We start from the raw sequence: 19830 nt of genomic DNA on the forward strand, positions 1-19830 counted from the left end.
ACAACACAAAGCTGAGTGTTCTTCCTACATCATTTGAATGGTACGGGACCCTAACAGCCCACCGGCTAGTTTTAGGATGAAAGAGACCATGGTGCTTAGTTCGAACTGCACCGCCATTCTGCATTTCTCCCTAAGAGACCTATGAGAGCAGACTTCTGTCATTGTGGTGCAACTGAGCAAATGAGAACCAAATGAGGAAATCAAGCGAATCCAGGCAGACTACCAGGGAAGAGTAACAAACAGAGGGCCCCAAAGACATTGCAGAAGCATCCTGATTAGCAGTGAAGTTGAGCAGTCCCCCACTTCTCTGCATGACAAGTCTCATACAGAGCTGTTTAGGCATGCACAGTGTGTGCGCGCGTTTCATTTAGCATGCCAACCAACAGCTGCTTCATCACCTCCGCCTTTCGGCCTTGTGGGAGTAAATGAACAACAGGCTCCCAGTAATTGTCTGTGCCTCACCCGGCTCACCGAATGCTTGTGAAAGGAACAGATGAGGAGGAAGCAAGCGACAACTAACAAATACGATCACAGAAGCAGCACCTTTGGTCTGAGCTGACAAGAATCTTGTCTGATATGACCAAATAAATGTTCCATCCCCTGTAATATGAGCACAGATGTATCAGGCATGTCATGGATAATGGCTAGACTGAATGTATATGTGAATTGCTGAATAACAGAATAACATTTTTATTGGATTGGTTTAGTCCTGTGAAGGAGCGTAATACATGGAGTGGGGAAGTGAGTCTGTGTCAGTTAGTCAGCCTGGGGGCCATTGGAGCGTAGACAGAAGCGGGGGGAGGGCATTGACGTGGTATTTTAAGGCCCGGCACTGACTCAAATCCCCTGAGCGCAGACAAGGCAGTGGCAGCTCCCAGGGTCGTGTCTGCAGAGCGATGGGCCAACCCCTCCCAGGCTTAGCATGCTGATACCTCTAAATGTCATCTCTAAAATGCTGGAGAAGTTTATTGCTGTTGAACCGCAGCCCAGAATGCCTTGGCTCCTGCTCCAGGGCAGAGCGAACACAGAGAGGGCCCCTTTGGCCAAATACTGCAGCTCAATGCAAGTGTGCACCCCCCCTCCACCGCACCTCACACTACCCGACCCTCCAGCATACAGCAGGCTTTTCCCCAATACAGGTCCTGCAGCTTCTTAGGCGCCTTAATAGATAAATAAAACAGGCTGTTTGTGATGAATGTTTGTGTCATGGATTATTTAAGCAACACGTATTACATCATTGTAAGCATTGGCTTTAGCACAGGACTTAAACGCGGTCTGGCATACGAATAGAAGAGGTCAGTGTGAAACGGATATTCCTGTATAAACATTGGCGAGATGTGTTGTGTTTTTCTCTTTTTCTCCAACCCTGTCAGGGAGCGGAGAAGGGGAATATTGTATGAAAAGAGCACTTGGCTCTTTAACTCACTCGCCGGCTATGCTTCCTTGCTCTTTTGAAGACCACCTGTCAGTGGCCTCATTGAAATGTTTTTACAAAGGCGAGCGGTGGCTGCTCTCCGTGAACCCGCTATAGAAACTGTGCTTGAAATAAGAGTGAGCATTCTCGGAAAGCCTGTAGCCCGCTGCCAGGCCAATGAGCAAGAAGAAGATGGTGTGAGAAATCAATCACAAACTTCTGTTAACAGTAGAGGACACACTGAAAAGAAGAGAACAAAAGTGATACGCCCCTTTCTTTCTCTAGCCCACACTCTTGAACTAGCTTAGCCTTGTTTACTTTCCAGCTTACCAAACCCTCATCAGTGTTCACTTTGACAGTGGAAGTGGACAATTTCCACGAGCAAAACAAAAGCAACAATCCCATGTTGTAAAGATTTACCAAAAATATGTGGTTGAAATAATACCCGATAGGGAATTTTAGATTGAGATGACTCGCATTCTTTTAGGGTGGAAACTTGTCTTGTTAGTCCCCGGGTGGTGTTTCCAAGATGGCGCCTCACAACTAAAATCTCTTAAGAGAGACTTGGTTCCTATTCATATTGGCCGACAACTGCATTTTTTCAAGCACTTAAATGGTCTTGAAACGTAAATCATATGCCTGGAGGAATTGTAGGCTTTGCCAGTGGTTGTCATAAGATATCATGTTTGCTCTATACACGTCAACGAGTTTTTGAGTAATGCGCCTTTGGCAGACCTGTCTCTTAATCTGAGCAACATCTCCTATAGTAAAAACACCAGAGGGTTTGTTTTGACAGAGGGATTATAGATTTACCCAGATGGCATTTAAGGAAACTGCTCTTTGCCTCACTGCAAATTATTTACAGTAATAAATGCATGTTGGGTCGATAGAGAAGTTACATGCATGGCTGCTGTTCAGTGGTGTACTTCCACTGTAAACTACTGAATTGATATTTGTTAAGGAAGAAACTGCTGCTGCATGCTGCTGATAATGTTGCGACGATGTGGAAAGCATACTAATGCTCCCCTTCTCTGCCTCTCAGTGGTATGAGAGAATTGACCTTCTCTCAGACTGTTATTCTTGTCAGTGAGAGTGACTTTGCACTTTTACCTCTCATGAACCGGAATGCAGCCTGAACTTTTCAGATGGGGATCAGTTAAATGATCTGAAAGTCCAAATAAAACCATGCACCAAATAGTTGTTTAATTTTCCAGTGACTTTATTGTAGTACTGAGGTGTGAAACAATTTCATTTTTAATTAGAAAAAATACCTCGAATGATCATTTAATTAAAATCATTACATTCGATTAATATGTTAATCAAATAATCAGTTAATTAAATCCTTTCCGCTAAACGATGACATTTTAAATATGACTGGCAAATTACCCGAACACTTGAAATTCTCAAAGTACCGCATTATCACCAGCATCTTGAGTGCTTAAAGTGACTCTTACAATTTGTCCTAAATTCCTGTCTGCCCAGGATTTAAGATGAGGTCAGTTTTAGGACTTTGTATTCTGACACTGACACAACCAGACAAGCTTGGCTCCATGTTATGCACCACGAGTGCAGAAACACTCTTAAAATGGACTGTTGGAAACATGCTCAGACAGTTGAATGCTCAAACGCTTCATTTATCAATGTTACAGTTATTGCTCATGGCAGTACCCGGCTATCTTTTATCTTCTCCCCTTAATGAATACTGACACTATTTTTCTCATTGTTCTCACTTTCTTGTCTTCATGCAACCTTGATACGAGTGGTGCTTTTTAGTGAAGAGAAAATGAGGAAGTGAAAAGAGCTAGCTGTCAATAATTACTTAAGCACCGGACTGCGTACAAGAGGAGGTGATAATTGCGATAATTAAGAGTGGTGGTAGTTGTTCACATTTTCTTTAATCAAGACTTGTTTGAGTCATACAAATTTAAAGAAAAATCTAAGAACCTTTTAATTTGGTCTCTCTGATAACGGTAATATAATGTCACATCCAATAATTACAAAGTGAGCTCCAACCCTCAAAGATAACAAAGGCATTTGGACAAGGTCAGCCAGTGAAAATGCCATTAGCCCCGCTGAATTCCTGTTGAGTTGAAGCAGAGCAGAGGTCAGCCAGTGAACCCGTGGCCCTCGTCAGCAGCAGAGGACTCGATCTGCTGGCCCCACTGCAACCTAATGAAATGTGTTAAGGAGGGAGCGGGGGGGCAGTCACCCATGCAGCAGACAAACCTACTCCTGACTTAATTTGTGCCCCCACATTGCCCTCTTGTTCAAGTAATCCAAGTAGTGGAGTTTGGTGCGTAAAGAGGGCTGCCATTTGTTGTTCGACAGCATTGAAAGGAAATGAGTGGTAAAATTGCAGGCCAATTCCTGTCAGTCATTTTGGCTTCACTCGGCTGTCAGGAGTGACCCTAATAAGACGACTGGGATTGTGCCAAATCACTCTGTTTCTCCCCCAAAGTAAAGAGGGGCTCACACAAACACTGACATACAACTTCCCTGTGTAAACAAATGATCATGCATGGAAAGTCATCTCAGATTCGTGTATCATTTGCTCTCTGCCACATGGAAATTAGTTTGGGTTTTTTCGTTAAGGGATTTCCATGTTTGGACAAACTCTGCATTGACATCTTTGTCCAAACAGCTTGAAAATTATTTCTAGGATGAAAGTGTGCGGATAAATTCAAATGGCTTTCAGAAATGTAAACCTAATCCTAATCTCTTGGCATTCCCATGAGCATATTTTTATGATATTGCCCAGAATTTCAATGGATGTTCACCCACCTAGTTAAGAGACATCAATAAGTAAAGAAATATGTTGTAAATTGTGAAATATTACAGGGAGTCAAAATGGGATACTTTGAGAAGCAAGTTTTTCGTTAGCTATGACTGTCTTTAAAGATGTGTAACACAACCACAACCTACTGTTTTCCAATTAGCTCAATGGATGTACAATTAATGTATCAATTCATTGTTTAACAAGTCAATATCAACACAATAATGATGAATACGTTGCTTAATGAAAACAAAATGTAATCTTAATAAGCTACATTTTAGATTTAGAAAAAGTATGTCTAGTGTAAGCACGGGGGTAGAGATGATTGTTCTACTTCACTCTGACCAGAAATAATAATTATCTCTTATCTTAAGGAGGGAATCAAGTGGAAATGGCAGTGTTGCAATAATGATGTAAAATGATTTTGAAGTGTCTGTCATTCTTTCTACTAATATAGAGGCTGGCTGTTTGGCTAAGAAATTGAATAGCAGAAGTAAAAATCCTTTTCACTCCTGCCATGGTTGACGAATAGGACAGGATAACTCAGTGAAAGCTTTCAGAAGCATACATTTAGATTGCCTACTTATTACAAGTCGTTCAAACGTGAAGTGTTGCCACCATTTCTTGTTTGTAGTTTTTAGCACCATTTCCATCCGGTTTAAGATGCATCAACCTTTCTTTAAATATCCTTGATATGTCCCAGATAACATTTGAGAAACTAGTTTATTAGCATTCACACTGAGTTTTGCCGAGGCAGAGATCTGAGGCGACCCAGAAGCCAAGGCCCGCTCTGACAGGATTACAGAGCTGCTTGGCTTCAACACGGGAGGGTGGCCAGAAGGACCCCCCTCTTAGGAAAATACTCATTCACAGTCCACAAAAAGCCTTGTATAGGATTCAGACCTTGAAGCAAATAAATTGATTAATTGAAAATTGAGCAATAGGTCTTTCTGTAGCCTATGTGTTAGTGATGGTGGATGTGTATGTCCATGGCTGCCATATTCATTTGTACATTGATTTACACATTTATCCAAATATAGTAGAGACATGTTATAGGGTTACTTTCTAATGATTAATGTATTGACTCACCTATTGCCACTGATAGCACTTGAACGGTTTATTAATAAATGCTCAGTCAGAATGACGTCCATTTGATTATTGCACTAATTCATATTTCACGTTTATAAAGCCCTAGTTTTTGCTACACTGAGGTCTGCTCTTCAGCGGCAGTCACCTGGGAGTTGTAGTAGAGGGAAATACAGGGGACTTCTCAAGGAGAACTCAATACATAGAATGATGTTCCCACAGGGCAGTGATCCCTATCCAACAGCCAAATACATCACGCAATTTCTTAAGAACAGGATTGTGAAATCTTTGATATACAAGACAAGCTTCAGACCTGTTTAAGCAAACCTTTGCATTGGATTGAAGATAGTTTCGGAGATAATCATCATTCAGCTTCATTCAGTTGACGTAAATCTGTGGGAAGAATTACAGAAAATCATAGAAATCTTGACGTGCCAAGCTATACATTCTTTAAAATGACCAACAGCTAGTATCAGTCATCATTTGTTCAAATACCAACTTACTGCATTTCAAGTAAAAAAAAAAATTATATTTACAAATTAATTTCATTTATTGAGGTTATAATATGATCACAAACTCATTCAAAACAAACTATGTATATTTAAATAAATGTAATGTTATAATTAAGCGTTTTTAAATGACTGCTTCTCTCCAAAGGTCAAACAATGGTCGGGGTTTAAATGTTTTCATTCTCAAGACTTTCAAATTGTTGAACTATTCAATTCAAACACTTAAATTGGTACCAGCAATAATTCATGCTCCTCCATTGTCAGCGCTAATGTTAATTTTAAATCGTTACACACAACTCGTGGTATCATTTCTAAACCCTCTCGCATGAGAAAGAAGGGCACACTATATCCTGCACATCATGAAAGACTACTCATTCATTTGCCCTGCCTTGATTTACATCCTGCCACAACCAGCTGCCAGAGCCATTTTGTCTTGGAGTGTTCGAAGAGCTTAGGGGGGCGGTCTGTTGAAGGCGTTTAAGAAAAGGTCTGTGTTTTTTTAATGTGACATAAATCTGAACTTGAGAACCTCTCCTGAACGACATTTGCAGTTGGATCTAGCCTGGACCATGTTTTCAGGCCATAGAGTGAAGGAAGAGACTTGTGGCAAAGTGTCAGCAGGTTCCTGTAAACATATATAAATGCCTTATACACTCGCCGCTTTATGCCAGAGGCAGCAAGAGAAAAATGAGGTCTGAACTGTGACTTGTGTATGGGAGGGGAAAAAAGATTGTAAGCCAGGAATGGTTATGCCATTGAAAAGAGGAAGTGAAGGTGAAGGAGAGAGGGAGAATGGGGTGAGCAAGAGGTTTCCTAAGCTAATAAAATGCTCCGAGGGCGGAAGCTGCCAGCCAGCATTCCTGTGCCATTAGATAAGTTAGCTCACTGCAGCCTCCAGTTTCTCTGCAGTGCTGAAGTGGCATGCTGAGGTCACCACTGGGGAGTGGGGGGAATGGTGGGAGCAATACAATGTTTTTGTGCTCGGCCGTTGCTCCTAATCCTCTGAAGTTGCTTTGGTTGATGAATTACTTTTGAATGGACGTGCGAAAACTAGAAATTGGCACCAATCTTCCTCCAGCACTCTGCTGACTTTGTGCAATAACATGAATTATTTTTAACTGACGTTTAATGTGTAAAATAAGGGTTTAAGATTAGTGCTTCTGTACTTTTTATTTCTTTACTACAAATGGCAAACTGCCTTCAGATGAACAGTACTTGGTGTCTTAAGAGAAAAAAACGGAGAGTTGTGTGATCTTTTGAACTAATTTTAGATTTCAAATAAGAGGTCAGGTTTCACAGTCGGCGCAGGTGGGGTGTGTAACTCTCACGAGTGCACCCACATTCACACTAGCCAAATGGCAACACAGAAGCTTCAAAGTGTGACAGATTGCACCAATACCAGTGAAGTCAAGGATCTTGTATTGCACACTCAGTTACATTCTGTCAAACTGAACAGTTCACGTTGAATCGGTTTAACCCAGGAGCTTGTTTGTGTGTTTATTTGTTTGTAAGAAGCTGTTTTAGTAGATTCAACTTCTCCCCAAGGTAGTACATTCCTCAGCTGGAAAGGGAGATAGAGGAATGGAAAAAAAGTATTTGCCTCCAAGTAATTCTTCTTCAGGGAAATCTCTCGCGCTGTGAGATGGCTTATTTTAAATGGAAAGGATGTTCAGTGAATATTCCCCGGTTACCTTAGTGTGATCGCTCTTAGTGGGACCTTCTGCCAGGACCTATACTGACTGCAGTGGAGTCTGTTCCAAGTCATTTAGAAGATATCAGTCAGTCTTGCCCCTACGGCTTTACTGTGTAAAGCAGTTTAAAAAACGATCTTTGACTTGTGTAACTGTCTTGCATGTGACACCCTTTAGCAAAGATCAACACATTAATGCAGCAGCCAGGATTCTCTTTTTGCTCACATATTAAAGACAGTTACATTATGCATCTCAACGTGAAACATTCTGTGTTGTGTGTTTTCCATAATTGTCATTGTTAACACTTCTTTCTCCTTGTCTCATAGGCATGCTGGTGGTCAATGTTACCTGGAGGAATAAGACATATGTGGGCACTCTGTTGGACTGCACACGGCATGACTGGGCACCCCCCAGGTAAGAAGCATTTCCATGTCTGGTTTCTGTTTTAACTGGAGAAAACAGTGTGTATTTAAATAGTAACATTTAAACATTCTTCATTTGAACTGCATTTCTATGAATAGGGCTTCATTTGTTTGGAGTTGTTAAAACGGAAGCTACACACACACTGATTCAGCATTTTATCTGCACTTTACAAAGCATTTACAGTCACAGATGTTAGTTGTAAATGTCAAGGAAAAAAAGTCATGGTTTCCATGAATCATTGATGCCGTCTCTCTTGCCAAGCTGTACTTGGTCTCTTAACCTTTTCATATTCTCTGTGATATGTATCTGCTGGAGTAGCATCAGCTCAAGGATATACGGCTTAATGCACAAACTTGCTTGTGTACAGCTGGACCTTGCAAGTACATGTTAGCCTTTATCTGAAGTCTGTGGAATCAGGATTCATTGGCAACCGGCTGACGTCCCAGGAGGAAGTAGTGGAAATAGAAAGCTACTCTAACAAGCCAGATTGCAGAATCCAATTATTGGACTAATAGCTTTTCCTTGACGCTGTAAAACATTCTCTTTCTAAGGCTGCATTTTTTTGGATCAGTGTTATGTAGGCGGTAGCGGTACCTTAACGTATTTGTAATTTCTGGGTATTCGCTATTGTTATGCAAAATGAGCAGGTTGTGTGAAATACATTGCCAAGCACTTGCTTTGATTTAGAGAACCTGTACATTATCTAAATGTAAATATAAATCTATATTTGAAATGCATGGTTAAGTGCAGGAAAATCAAGATTAAAGCAGCACTAATGGAAAACAAGATGAGGCTGGACCACACTAATGTATCACTGTATATCACAGTAATGTTCAATAAGTGAGGTTTGCTGGGCTGTATTTGCACTGAGATAGTCTTATAGTTTGTAGCACAACTACATTAGGGACACACCATGAATAATTCAGAAGGCTTTCAGTGGACTGAATATAAACTTGGGCTTATAATCAGTCCAAATTCTTGCTGGGGTTGAAATAGTTAGGAGAGACTTGTAGTGGAAGCTGTGAGTCATTCCAGCCCAGTGCCTCTCGTTGTCACAGATTGCTAACCTTCACTGCTGTGCAACAAATATAATTACATTACTGTTATGGAGAGATAAGGCCAAACTGCTATTTTAAGAATTGTAATGACTTTGTTTTGATAACAAAGCAGCTAGAATGTTTACTGATGTCTTTTCAAATTATGTTTGCATGCTTTTGAGTTGTCGTGTGGCTTTGTTTAATGTGCATACCCACTCAGTGCACAAAATACCAGATTGGAATTTTATCAGAGAATAGGGAAAGATCAAAGGCTTACATATTTTGTTATCATTGCGGTTTTGTCTGTGTTTGCCAAAAAGGACTTTAATCCCCAAGTATTGTCTTTATTGGTATTACTATCATCATTTCGGTTTCCTACATTTCCTATGAGACAATGTGTAACTGCAGCATATAAAATGAACAACCAATAAAGTAAATGGCAGTTGAAGCCTGTTTCCAAGGGAAAATAAAGACTAACATCCTGATAAATAAAAATAAAACTAAAGGAAGGCAAAGCATAGAAGCCTAAATTCTTGAATTTGAACATATGTCTTGAATAGGCTGAACAATTATGTCTTCAATTAGGTATGTTTAAGGGCCTTTAGAGAGAATAATAGTTGCCAAAAAAATGCCACATCTGGACCTTCCATGTACAAATGTATTCAACAAAGAATCCCTATACATGACATTGTAATTTAAGAATAATTGCGTGGTCAGATTTATAATCTCAGAACCTGAGTTTTATTGAAAACAACCATTGATACTGTGAGGTCACTGATTCTTATACGTGATTTCTCTACTATGCAGGTTTTGTGAATCCCCTTCAAGCGATCTAGAGATGAGGAATGGCCGTGGTCGGGGTAAGCGAATGAGACCGAATAGCAACACCCCTATCAACGAGAACAGCAACTCTTCTGACAACAAGGGCACCACCAACAACAAGACGCGTGCTGCTTCCAACAGCAAGGGCCGCAGGGGCAGCCAGACGCCATCAGAGCGCCGCACACCCCCTAACAGCAACACAGAGGACATCAAGGCCAGTCCTTCCTCGACTGGTAAACGTAAGACCAAACCGGCCTCGGACATGGAACCCAATTCCAGCTCAGAGGACACCAAAGGCAACAAACGTATGCGGACCAACTCCAACAGTGGAGGAGTGGGTCCCACAGGACTCCCTATTCCTTCTATTAAGACTGAGCCACTCCCACCTCCCCTCGATCGCAGTTGCCCCTCTCCAGTTCTAATTGATTGCCCACACCCTAACTGCAACAAGAAGTACAAGCACATCAATGGTCTCAAGTACCACCAAGCCCGTGCCCATAATGATGATGACATAAAGTTGGAAATAGATGGAGACAGTGAGTATGGAGAAGACTCGACTCTCCATCCTGAGCCAGGGAACTGTAATGGAGCATCCATCTCGCAGAAAGGATGCTTGTCTCCGGCACGTTCAGTAACTCCTAAAGGCAGGAACTTTGATGCTCAAAGTCCTTCCCCATCTCCGGGCAAGTTTGGTTCAAAACAGAATAAAAAGAAAATGGCTGAGACAGATCCAGAAACAGGAGGTGTCCCAATGGACGGCTGTGAAGATGGGCCATGCCTCACTGATGAGGCCAGTAACGATGATATAGATGATAAGAAGTCTAAAAAGGCTGGCACAAAAGCTGATAAACTGGCTCAGAAAAACATGAAGTCACCACGGCCTGTTGGCCCTGGCGCGACAGCACCGCAGCAGATGTACCCCTTTCCTCCTGGAAACCCAAATTCTTCCCCGGTGCTTACCCCAATGATACAAGGGGTTCCTAAGAGTCCCCAAATGAAGGGGACACAGCCTAAACCTGCTGCCATTGGAGATCCTGCCTCAAGTAGCTCCAAAGACAAGAAAAAGAAAAAGAAAAAGGATGGAGCGAAGGAGCCTGACAGCCCCAAGCCTCCTGGAAAGGGAGGTAAGCTAGAGGAAGGAAAGCTTCAATACACTGATGCCTCTGAACTAGGAATTAAGGGGGAAGGACTGCTCAATGGTTCTTCAGATCTTCATCAGAGTCGCTTGGCCAGTATTAAGGCTGAGGCTGATAAAATTTACAGTTTTTCTGACAATGCCCCCAGCCCATCAATTGGTGTAGCCAGTCGGATAGATGGCAGTGGGATGCCACAGCCTCTCACGCCAATAAACCCTGGGAGCCAGAATGGTGCCGACAACTCTTCAGTCAAAACTAATAGCCCAGCCTATTCAGACATTTCAGATGCTGGTGAGGATGGTGAGGGGAAACTAGAAGGTGTCAAAGTTAGGACAGAGGAACAAGCTGTCAGGGAAAGTGTCAAAAAAGCACTTTTTCCAAACCCGGCGCCCAGCAAAGAGTCCCCATACTATCCCGGGTATGACGCGTACTACTCACCCAATTACGTTAACCCCAGTCCCGGTGCGCCCAATCCAGGTACACCAGCAGCTGAAGGTCAGATTAAGATCAAAAGGGAAGAGGACCAGGAGCAAGGTGAGGTAAAAGTCAAAGTTGAGGTTCATGAAGACCACAAAACTGACAGTGCCTCTGGCCAGCCGCAACAACAGCAACAACAACAACTGCAGCAGCAGCAGCAGCAGCAGCAGCAGCAGCAGCAGCAGCAGGACCAGCAGCAGCGACAACAACAGCAGCAGCAGCAGCAGCAGCAGCAGCAACAGCAGCAGCAGCAGCAGCAACAACAACAACAACAGCAGCAGCAGCAACAGCAGCAGCAGCTGCAACAACAACAACAGCCTTCAGTCATCCAACAGCGATCGAACATGTACATGCAACCTCTTTACTACAACCAGTATGCGTATGTCCCCCCATATGCATACCACCCTGATCAAGCCTACCATAACCACTTGATGAACACCAACCCAGCATACCGGCAACAGTACGATGAGCGGCAGCGACAAATGGCTGAACAGCATCGTGCCGAGAAGAAGTCGGACATAGCCATAAAGGAACGGGAAGCCTCCATGAAGGAGGAGTGGAAACAAAAGAGCCCGATGCCGCCAAGCCTTTCCAAAGCCCCAAGTCAGCCAGAGCTTGGAAAGACGTCGCAGCCCTCGAGCAAATCCAGGGACTCGCCCTCTGACCCTTCCTCTAAATCCCTGGGGAGCATAAAGACAGAGGACCCAAAGTCCCAGCAAGCTGAGGGGCTAAAGATGAAGCTGTCTGAGGGAGGACCCCATGGAAAGGAAGACTCCAAGCCGACACTGGAGCACAGAGGTCAGGCAGGGACGGAGCAGGCCATGTGGTACAGACAGGTAAACAACAATCTATGATGTCAGTGTTAGAATCTATGTTTTTACATCTGATATTCTAGTTTTATTTCAATATGTAGATTCAGAATGTGTGCTGACTTGTACCGTCTTTCAGCAGTACCCCGAGGGCCAGAAACCCCAATCAGAAGACGAACACCAGCAACAGCAACCTCGATGGAAAGATGAAAGGGACAGAGAACGGGAACGTGACCGCAAAGTAAAGGATGAAAGACCCAGGCCCAAGGACAGTCAAAGTGGGCCCAAGGAGGAAGGCAAAGAGGGCAGTGATCCTAGAGTCCCTTCTGAGGACCAACGGGCTGTGAACAAAGACTCTCGTTCTAATCCCCACATGCAGTTCTCATCACCACTAGCACAGCACCAGGGCTACATGCCCTACATGCACGGTTACCCCTATGGACAAGGCTATGACCCCAACCACCCTGGATACAGGGGCATGCCCTCGGTCATGATGCAGAATTACCCAGGTATGAGATAAGATTAACTCCTAATATTAGGGAGTTAAAAAGAAAAAACTCCTAGTGAAAATAATGTTCAGTATGCAGTTCTATTGCTTTGAATAGCGAGTCTATTCGTTTTACTGTACAGTTATGAAGAGGCAACCAAGTCAACATGGTTTAAATAATTGAAGGTGTGTTGTTTTTGGCTTGCGTTACTTTTTGAAAACACGCTGGTTCTAAGGATTTGTTAGTGCAGCTTTACATCGTCCATCAAAGCTGTGTGTACCGGTCTAAGCAACACCTCTGGTCAAGTATTTGTGATTTTATTCAGAAATAACTGAATTTGGAATTTGCAGCAATGTTTGTGTTGTTACCACAAATTGCTGTTTTTTGTTGTTGTGAAAATGTTAAAACAGCAGGAAATAATTGTGATTATTTGGCGTAGCTCGATGGAGCCAAAACATAGCGAGCTCCGGGAGAAGTGTGTATGAAAGTTAGATAAGTTGAGTCAATGAGGTTTTATGGTTCTAAATAGGCTTATTATATGTGCAAGATTACAATTATTAGGGCGAAAATGCAGGCATTCATACTGGGGGGTAGTGCAAAGTATATTTCACACGTGTTCAAGAATTGTGTAACCCCTTTATTCACACTGTACTATTGATGGTTTACATTCAGAAATGTTCTGACTATAAATTTTTCTTCTGTAAGTGAAATGAAACTGCTATATTTTGTCATTGCAGTCGAACACATTGAAATACTTCCACTGGTTTTTTTTTCTTCTAAATCGTGAAAATATGTGTAGAGAAAATAAGCTTGAATTGGAAACTGGAAATAACTCAATAAAGGTGGACAATATGACAATTTTGTCTAGAAGTCAAAATAGTCTGGTTAGTGACCTGAAATCAATTGTGTTGACTGTTCAACTTGATTGATGTGAGCATTAATGAATAGCAATCAATCATCAATAGTCTCATCTGATTCCACATCAACCTAATTCTAATCAATCTTATTGATTACTCTCAGGTTCGTACCTTCCTGGAGGCTACCCGTTTTCTCCATATGGCAGTAAAATGTCCGGAGCTGAGGAAGGCGGCGACAAATCTCGTGCTAGCCCAACAGTCACCAAAACGGCCGTGGACTCCAAAGCCCTGGATATCCTGCATCAGCACGCCAGCCAATACAAGAGCAAATCCCCCACAGTCGGTGACAAGCCGCCCCATGAGAGGGAGCGGGAGCAGGACCGAGGCGCCGGAGGAGAGAGAGATCGGGAAAGGGAGCGCGAGAGGGAAAGAGAAAGAGACGTAGACCGACCCCGCTCCTCGCCCTCCCAGCGCATCATGCCCTCCCACCACCACCTGGGGTACCCCCTACTCTCGGGGCAATACGACCTATCATACGCCACAGGTGAGTCATTCAGCTCAATGTTTGAGAGTGGATTCACTACATTAAATGTTATTCTTAAGGTACCATATATGCAGAGTAGATTTATGCCATCTAATTAAATACAAAAGGCCCACAGTCCAGAATATTGAGTGAAAGTATGTGCTGACTGTTTAATTAAAGCAGATGACCAAGCAGCAATCTAAATTAACAACCTAAATAGGACAAATCACTGATAGCCATACATTTTCCGATTCACTGTAGGTCTCTCCTCAGCAGCTATTGTTGCCAGCCAACAAGCAGCAACCCCCTCTCTCTACCCACCCCCACGGAGGTGAGAACGGTAAGACCCCATTAGTTAGAGAGCGGGCAAAAGACTGATTGTGAAACAAACACAAGGCTATGTATACACAGCTGAGAGCAGTGTTTGCAGACAAGACAAATGCAGGTGGAAGACATCTTGCTTCTCCATATTTAAAAATATTAAGGCTACGAGTACTAGCACTGAAGATAAAGCAGTTTATTTCTTTGTCCTTGGTTTATGTCATTTGAAGTTAAAAGAACACCCTGCTCCCTGCTCACAGGCAGCAACTTGTAAGAAAAAACAAATCATGGCCAAACAAAACCATCAGCACTGCTGAAATCTTTCACAATATGCAGTGCAGCATTTAGCTCCACGGCTCATCCATCCTAAGTAGGTCCTCTGAGGACAAGTGGATCATAGTGTTGATAATAGAGATGTGCAATGAGCCCGCCAACACGCCAAACCAGAGCAGCCTGCACCGCCATCTAGTGGCAGCGCTTTCAAATGACACTCGCCAAATTATAAATGAATGGTGTTGATTCAACCTTTAGTCAATTTGAGGAAGACATTTGTGGTTATGTTAAACTGTATTGAAATGAAGGCGATGGAGGTGTTTCTATTGTTAAAGTAACACTTGTGAGCATTATAACCTTCATGAAAGTGCAATTCATAGCAGAGCTGTAAAAGACTGGTAGATTTACATAACAATACGGCTTTTGAGTGTAGGCTGCATGTAAACACATAACTAATAACACACCTTTACTGGTGGAAGGAATATTCCTATTTTAAGTCCTTTATTTAGAAGTAACACAAAACTATATTGCGTAACTAATAATAAGCCTCTTCTTTTGCCTAAATAGAGCTATCGGAGTATGATCAGTAAAAAAGTTCTTTAGGTATCAACAATAACAGTATTCAGAACCGGCCCTTTGAGAGCACAACGTTATTGTATGTATAATATTGCACTACTATTATTTAGGCATAAATGTGTAAACACTGTTTACTAGTTGTAGTTGTCCAAGTTGGAGAAATTAATTTAAATACAGTTGAGTGTATAAGAAAAGCAATGTGTTTTTTAACATAATCATATATTTTGTTCTTAAAGTCTTGATATACCAAGTTACTAGTAAATATGGGTCCTCAAATAATGTATTAATAAGTGAAAGAACACAAGTTCCCTCTAAAATGAAGTAAACTGTAATGTACGTAAGCATTGTAGTGTATACAGCTTAAGTTAAACTGTACATGCTGCTTTTTGTTTCTGTATTTGATGTGAATGTTGTGACGTGACCTGGTGTAATACGTTCTTCCTCTGTTTGCTCCACAGGGAAACCTGACCGTCACACCTCGACCCTGCAAAGATTCATGTGACTGGCTCACATGAGGAGAGAGTCCCCCGCTGTTCCCTCTTAGACATCAGTTGAATGGTGTTTCTATCTATATCTTTTAGTTCTTCTGCCCTGAGGATATGCAGATTATCGTTTCTTTTTTTTTTTTTTATGTCCTCCCCCGTGAACAACCCCAATTTTTTCCAAACCTTGGACTAAAACAAGACTGATAAAAACCCAGGTTCAAAGCCATCACTCTGCCTCAACACGCAGAGGAAACACCGACCCTGACCGCTGATTATCTAGTCTTTGCACTGTCAACACATACAATGCAAAAAGAGACTATTGGACTGCCAGACAGCTCTTTTTTTCTTTCTTGAACTGTATTGTTTTCGGTCGCACGCAGAAAGAAACTGGCAGGGGATTTATGATGAGATGGGGGGCTGATGGGGAAAAGGGGAGTCAAACTAAATTAAAAGACTGAAAAGAAAAAGTGAATCATATTGAAATGAATCACCTCTCTGTCTCTGGCTTATTGTATGCCGTGAAAAAACAGTATATCCTTAACTTGACAAATGTTCGGCTATATTTCGTGGGCGAGAGGGAATATGGCAACAGCTGCTTTCTTCAGAGACTTGAGAGCCTGAGAATTTCATTTCATTTTCCCATCAACATTGTCGATTCACATCCTCTTTGAAGCCTCAGTTCTTGTTTCAGGGATGACGTCGTCATGTTTTTGCGAAGGGACCGCACACACCTCAATGGAGAATAAACACTATTCATGTTTTCTTTTCTGGGTAATGCTTCACTTGTACTCCATATCATTGTGTTCATCCTTGAATGTGTCTGATGCTGGTATGAGTCCTGTTATTCCTTATAATGAAAGGGTCACATCTGTTGTTTTGCTCAAACAGTGAAGCCATATTAGCAAGTGAAGAATTCACGGGGCGTTATCGTCACTGCACCTGGCCACTTGTTGGGGTTTAAACTGTACGATTGTGCTTCATTTAGCTTGTCACGTTTGAATGTCCTCAAAAAAGAAAAAATGTGAAATTTCACTCAACACATGTATTTTTCTGCTGTAATATAGACTTAAAGCCTACTTTGATGTGCATTAATGTTTATATTTATCCCAGCACCCAACTGTTGTTCAATAGCCTCCAGCCTTCACAGCACACCATGTGCTCAGATCATCGTTTCTGAGATGTCTCAGCTTTGGTAGTCATGCTGCCCTTTTACCTTTGTATTCACTTTCTAGTATTTCAACACATCACAAGCTTGGTTCACACACTCATCCCAACATGCAGTCAGACTGGATCCAGACCTGAGTCACTGTCCACATCTCAGATATTTTAAAGCGATTTTATAGCAACTCAAACCGACAGATTTTGTGGAAAAAAAATGGTCCACCAGTCTAATTTCCAGGCTGTTGTTCACTGTCAAAAGGGCGCAAATATCTCCTGGTGCTTCTCTTGCTCGTGTGGCTTCACTGTAACACTTAGACTTCAGACAGTTAGCATGGGTTACTTACTAGCGACTAGCTTTGTATTACCTGGGCTGAGGAGTCTGATACCTCAGACAAAAAGCTTCTGCCTGTGCTGTTAGGTCAACATACTGGCACATTAAACACACGTGCATGAAATGACTCCCAAAAACCCCTGTACCTGTTACACGAACCAATCCGATACAGCCAACAGACCGTTAAAAAACTTGGAACAAAAACAAGCATGGTAAATACCAGTGAAATAGGGATCTTGATGTTGCACATAGGAGTGAAGAAGGAAGGCTCAAAGTTCAGCAGAGAGGAAGCACGTTGCTCTCGGCTTTCCTTCGGATCTGTAACTGGTGGCTCCCCTCAGTAAATTCACATGACATCTGCAGAAAGAGCAACAGTCAAAAAGGCCCGTTCTACCCGAGGACCCTCTTGGCTTTAAATTACAGTTCTCTTGTACCTCAGGGGTTGTAAGTGAAATTCAATCCAGATGCTATTTGCATTGATTTGAGAGGGCTTTTGTTTATGGGTGTGGGGGGAAAAAGCACATTTTTGGTTTTGAGCTGGATGTGCTGCTGTAGTGGTTTCATTCATAAATGGCAAATTGGCTCAGGATAGGGACTTGTTAGAGGTTTTATGCCACCCCATGCTGTCGTGGGTCGTGAACAATCTTTACGTTCCTGCTTTATGAGTGTAATATTGACAGTGTTGTCATTAAATATAATTTTATTGATTTGGGTTTCTACACTTTAAGGTTCCCTTTGTTGTAATTCTTTTTTTCTTTGAACACTGTATGTGATCAAGTCCACAAGCAGCCAGTTATTCCCACGTCTAACACCCTCTGAATTTGGATGGTTGTCGAGATCCTTCTGATCGTTATGAAACTGCAGCAATTCATTTTGAGGTTCACGGACATTCCCATTCAATAAGTTGCCAGTTTCTCATCCCAAGGAAATTTGCAAGATGGTTTATTTTTAGAATTTTTGCGCATTTCAAGAAGAATGGCTGATATGAAAAAGCTGAATGTGGTGGTGTATGACTTGTACTTAATCTGTAAGGGTGATCTAGGCAGCTGTGATGTTGTCATTAAAGTCTGTGGGTTTTAGTGCCAGCACACTGCATACAGTACATATAGTTTTATCAGACAATGGTTGTGACAAGTGCATTTGTCCTCTCTCTGAGAGTAGTAATGTTATCTCAGTAGTAAGAAAAGCCCAGTGAAATCATATATACTGAAGTGTATGAAAAGCCAGAAAAGTAATGTTTGCTATCAACATATTGGAAAGTGCTTGGCTCTTGTATTTTGCAGGACTGTATTTGTTTCATGGTGAAGAGTATATTTATTGGCCAGCAGTTGTCTCAATTGGTGCCTAGTTGAACATTCTTCTGTGAAAACACAGAGACACTTGCTCTTTTGTCCTTTTCCTGACCCACCTACTGTCACACAGCCCCCCCTCCCCCAGAGTGCCGGTTCTGGTGCTTGCAAGGATGTTTACAATGTCTTCATTTTCTTTCTGTGTGAGAAATTCAGAACTCTTCACCCTCACCTCCTTTCTCCCTCCCTTCAGGAGTTTGTGTAAAGTGTACATTACCATGGTTCTTTTTTATACAATACTCTGTAACTTGCCTTTGTAAATTTGGGCTGGAAAAAAATAAATCTTTTTATGAGACGATCTGTCCTGGGAACTGCTCAATTGCCTTGGCTCTGTGGATGCTGTGGAAATAAGATAATACTGTAACTAACTACTATGTTTGTCCGTGTGTTATCTCCTAAGTAATGTTTACGCTTGAAAATACAAGATCACAGGCACTAGAAACCAATCATTTATCTTTACAGAATACTTTATTTTACAATATAAGTATAAATAGATAATTATCTTTACTTAAATGTTTTAATTAAGGGTAACCCGTTTGCCACACAATCTGTTGACATGAGATGAAACTGCACTGAGTGTTCTGGCCACAGGAGAGCAGTGTCTAAAGGAGACACAGTAAGCCTCAGCTGCACTGTCGTTTCACTGCTGACCAGCTTCCTGTTCTAGAGCAGGATTGTTTCAACACCACATACATGACATTTAATTTAACTGCTGTTACTCCACCAAATGACTCTGCAGAATGATATGGGTGTCATCTGCTGCAGAGAAAAGCTTATCTTCAATTTGTTTTCTTGTAAACAAACAAAAGCTGTATTTACATGTAGCTTTCCCACAGTCAAAGTGTGTCCTTTCCAACAAACGTGTCTAGTGCATTTCATTTTCCAAAAAACTAACAATCTAACATTTAAATCTTAGATTAGGGGTGTCCACACTTTTTTCACTGAGGGCCACATACATAAAGATCTAAGAAGGGCTGGGCCCTTCACTAGAGGTCAGTTATATTGTCTCATAAGTGAAGTTATAAGTTAGAAACATCAATCAATGTAGGCAAATTATTCTTAAATACAGTTTTCTATAAAGTTTCATTTATTTTGTTACAAAATGTTTTGGCAGCTCATTCCTTATTAAAACAGAAGCTGTTGCTCTCCCCTCACAGCCCTGTATAAAAGGTATACTTCAAGAGTCAGAATCCCTTTATTAGTCCCACAGAGAGGAAATGTACGTAGTTACAGCAGAAAAAAGAGCCACAGACAGCTTAATGTTACATGCATTAAAAAGTTATGATATA

At 41.9% G+C, this 19830-nt stretch overlaps 1 protein-coding gene across 1 annotated transcript in view; it reads left to right on the top strand.

The window, feature by feature from the left end:
* znf609b (zinc finger protein 609b) overlaps window positions 1-18923 on the top strand; it is a 52517-nt gene extending 33594 nt beyond the window's left edge. Inside the window, exons 3-9 of the mRNA XM_010793160.1 lie at window positions 7800-7887; window positions 9741-11504; window positions 11670-12204; window positions 12317-12686; window positions 13686-14066; window positions 14307-14385; window positions 15674-18923. Of these exons, the coding sequence (XP_010791462.1) occupies window positions 7800-7887; window positions 9741-11504; window positions 11670-12204; window positions 12317-12686; window positions 13686-14066; window positions 14307-14380 (3212 nt within the window). The 3' untranslated portion in view covers window positions 14381-14385; window positions 15674-18923. The remainder of the gene's footprint in view (window positions 1-7799; window positions 7888-9740; window positions 11505-11669; window positions 12205-12316; window positions 12687-13685; window positions 14067-14306; window positions 14386-15673) is intronic.
* The last annotated feature ends 907 nt before the right edge of the window (window positions 18924-19830 follow it).

Source organism: Notothenia coriiceps, unplaced genomic scaffold (genome assembly GCF_000735185.1).
Source record: "Notothenia coriiceps isolate Sejong01 unplaced genomic scaffold, NC01 NC01_scaffold00037244, whole genome shotgun sequence".
Lineage (NCBI taxonomy): Eukaryota > Metazoa > Chordata > Actinopteri > Perciformes > Nototheniidae > Notothenia > Notothenia coriiceps.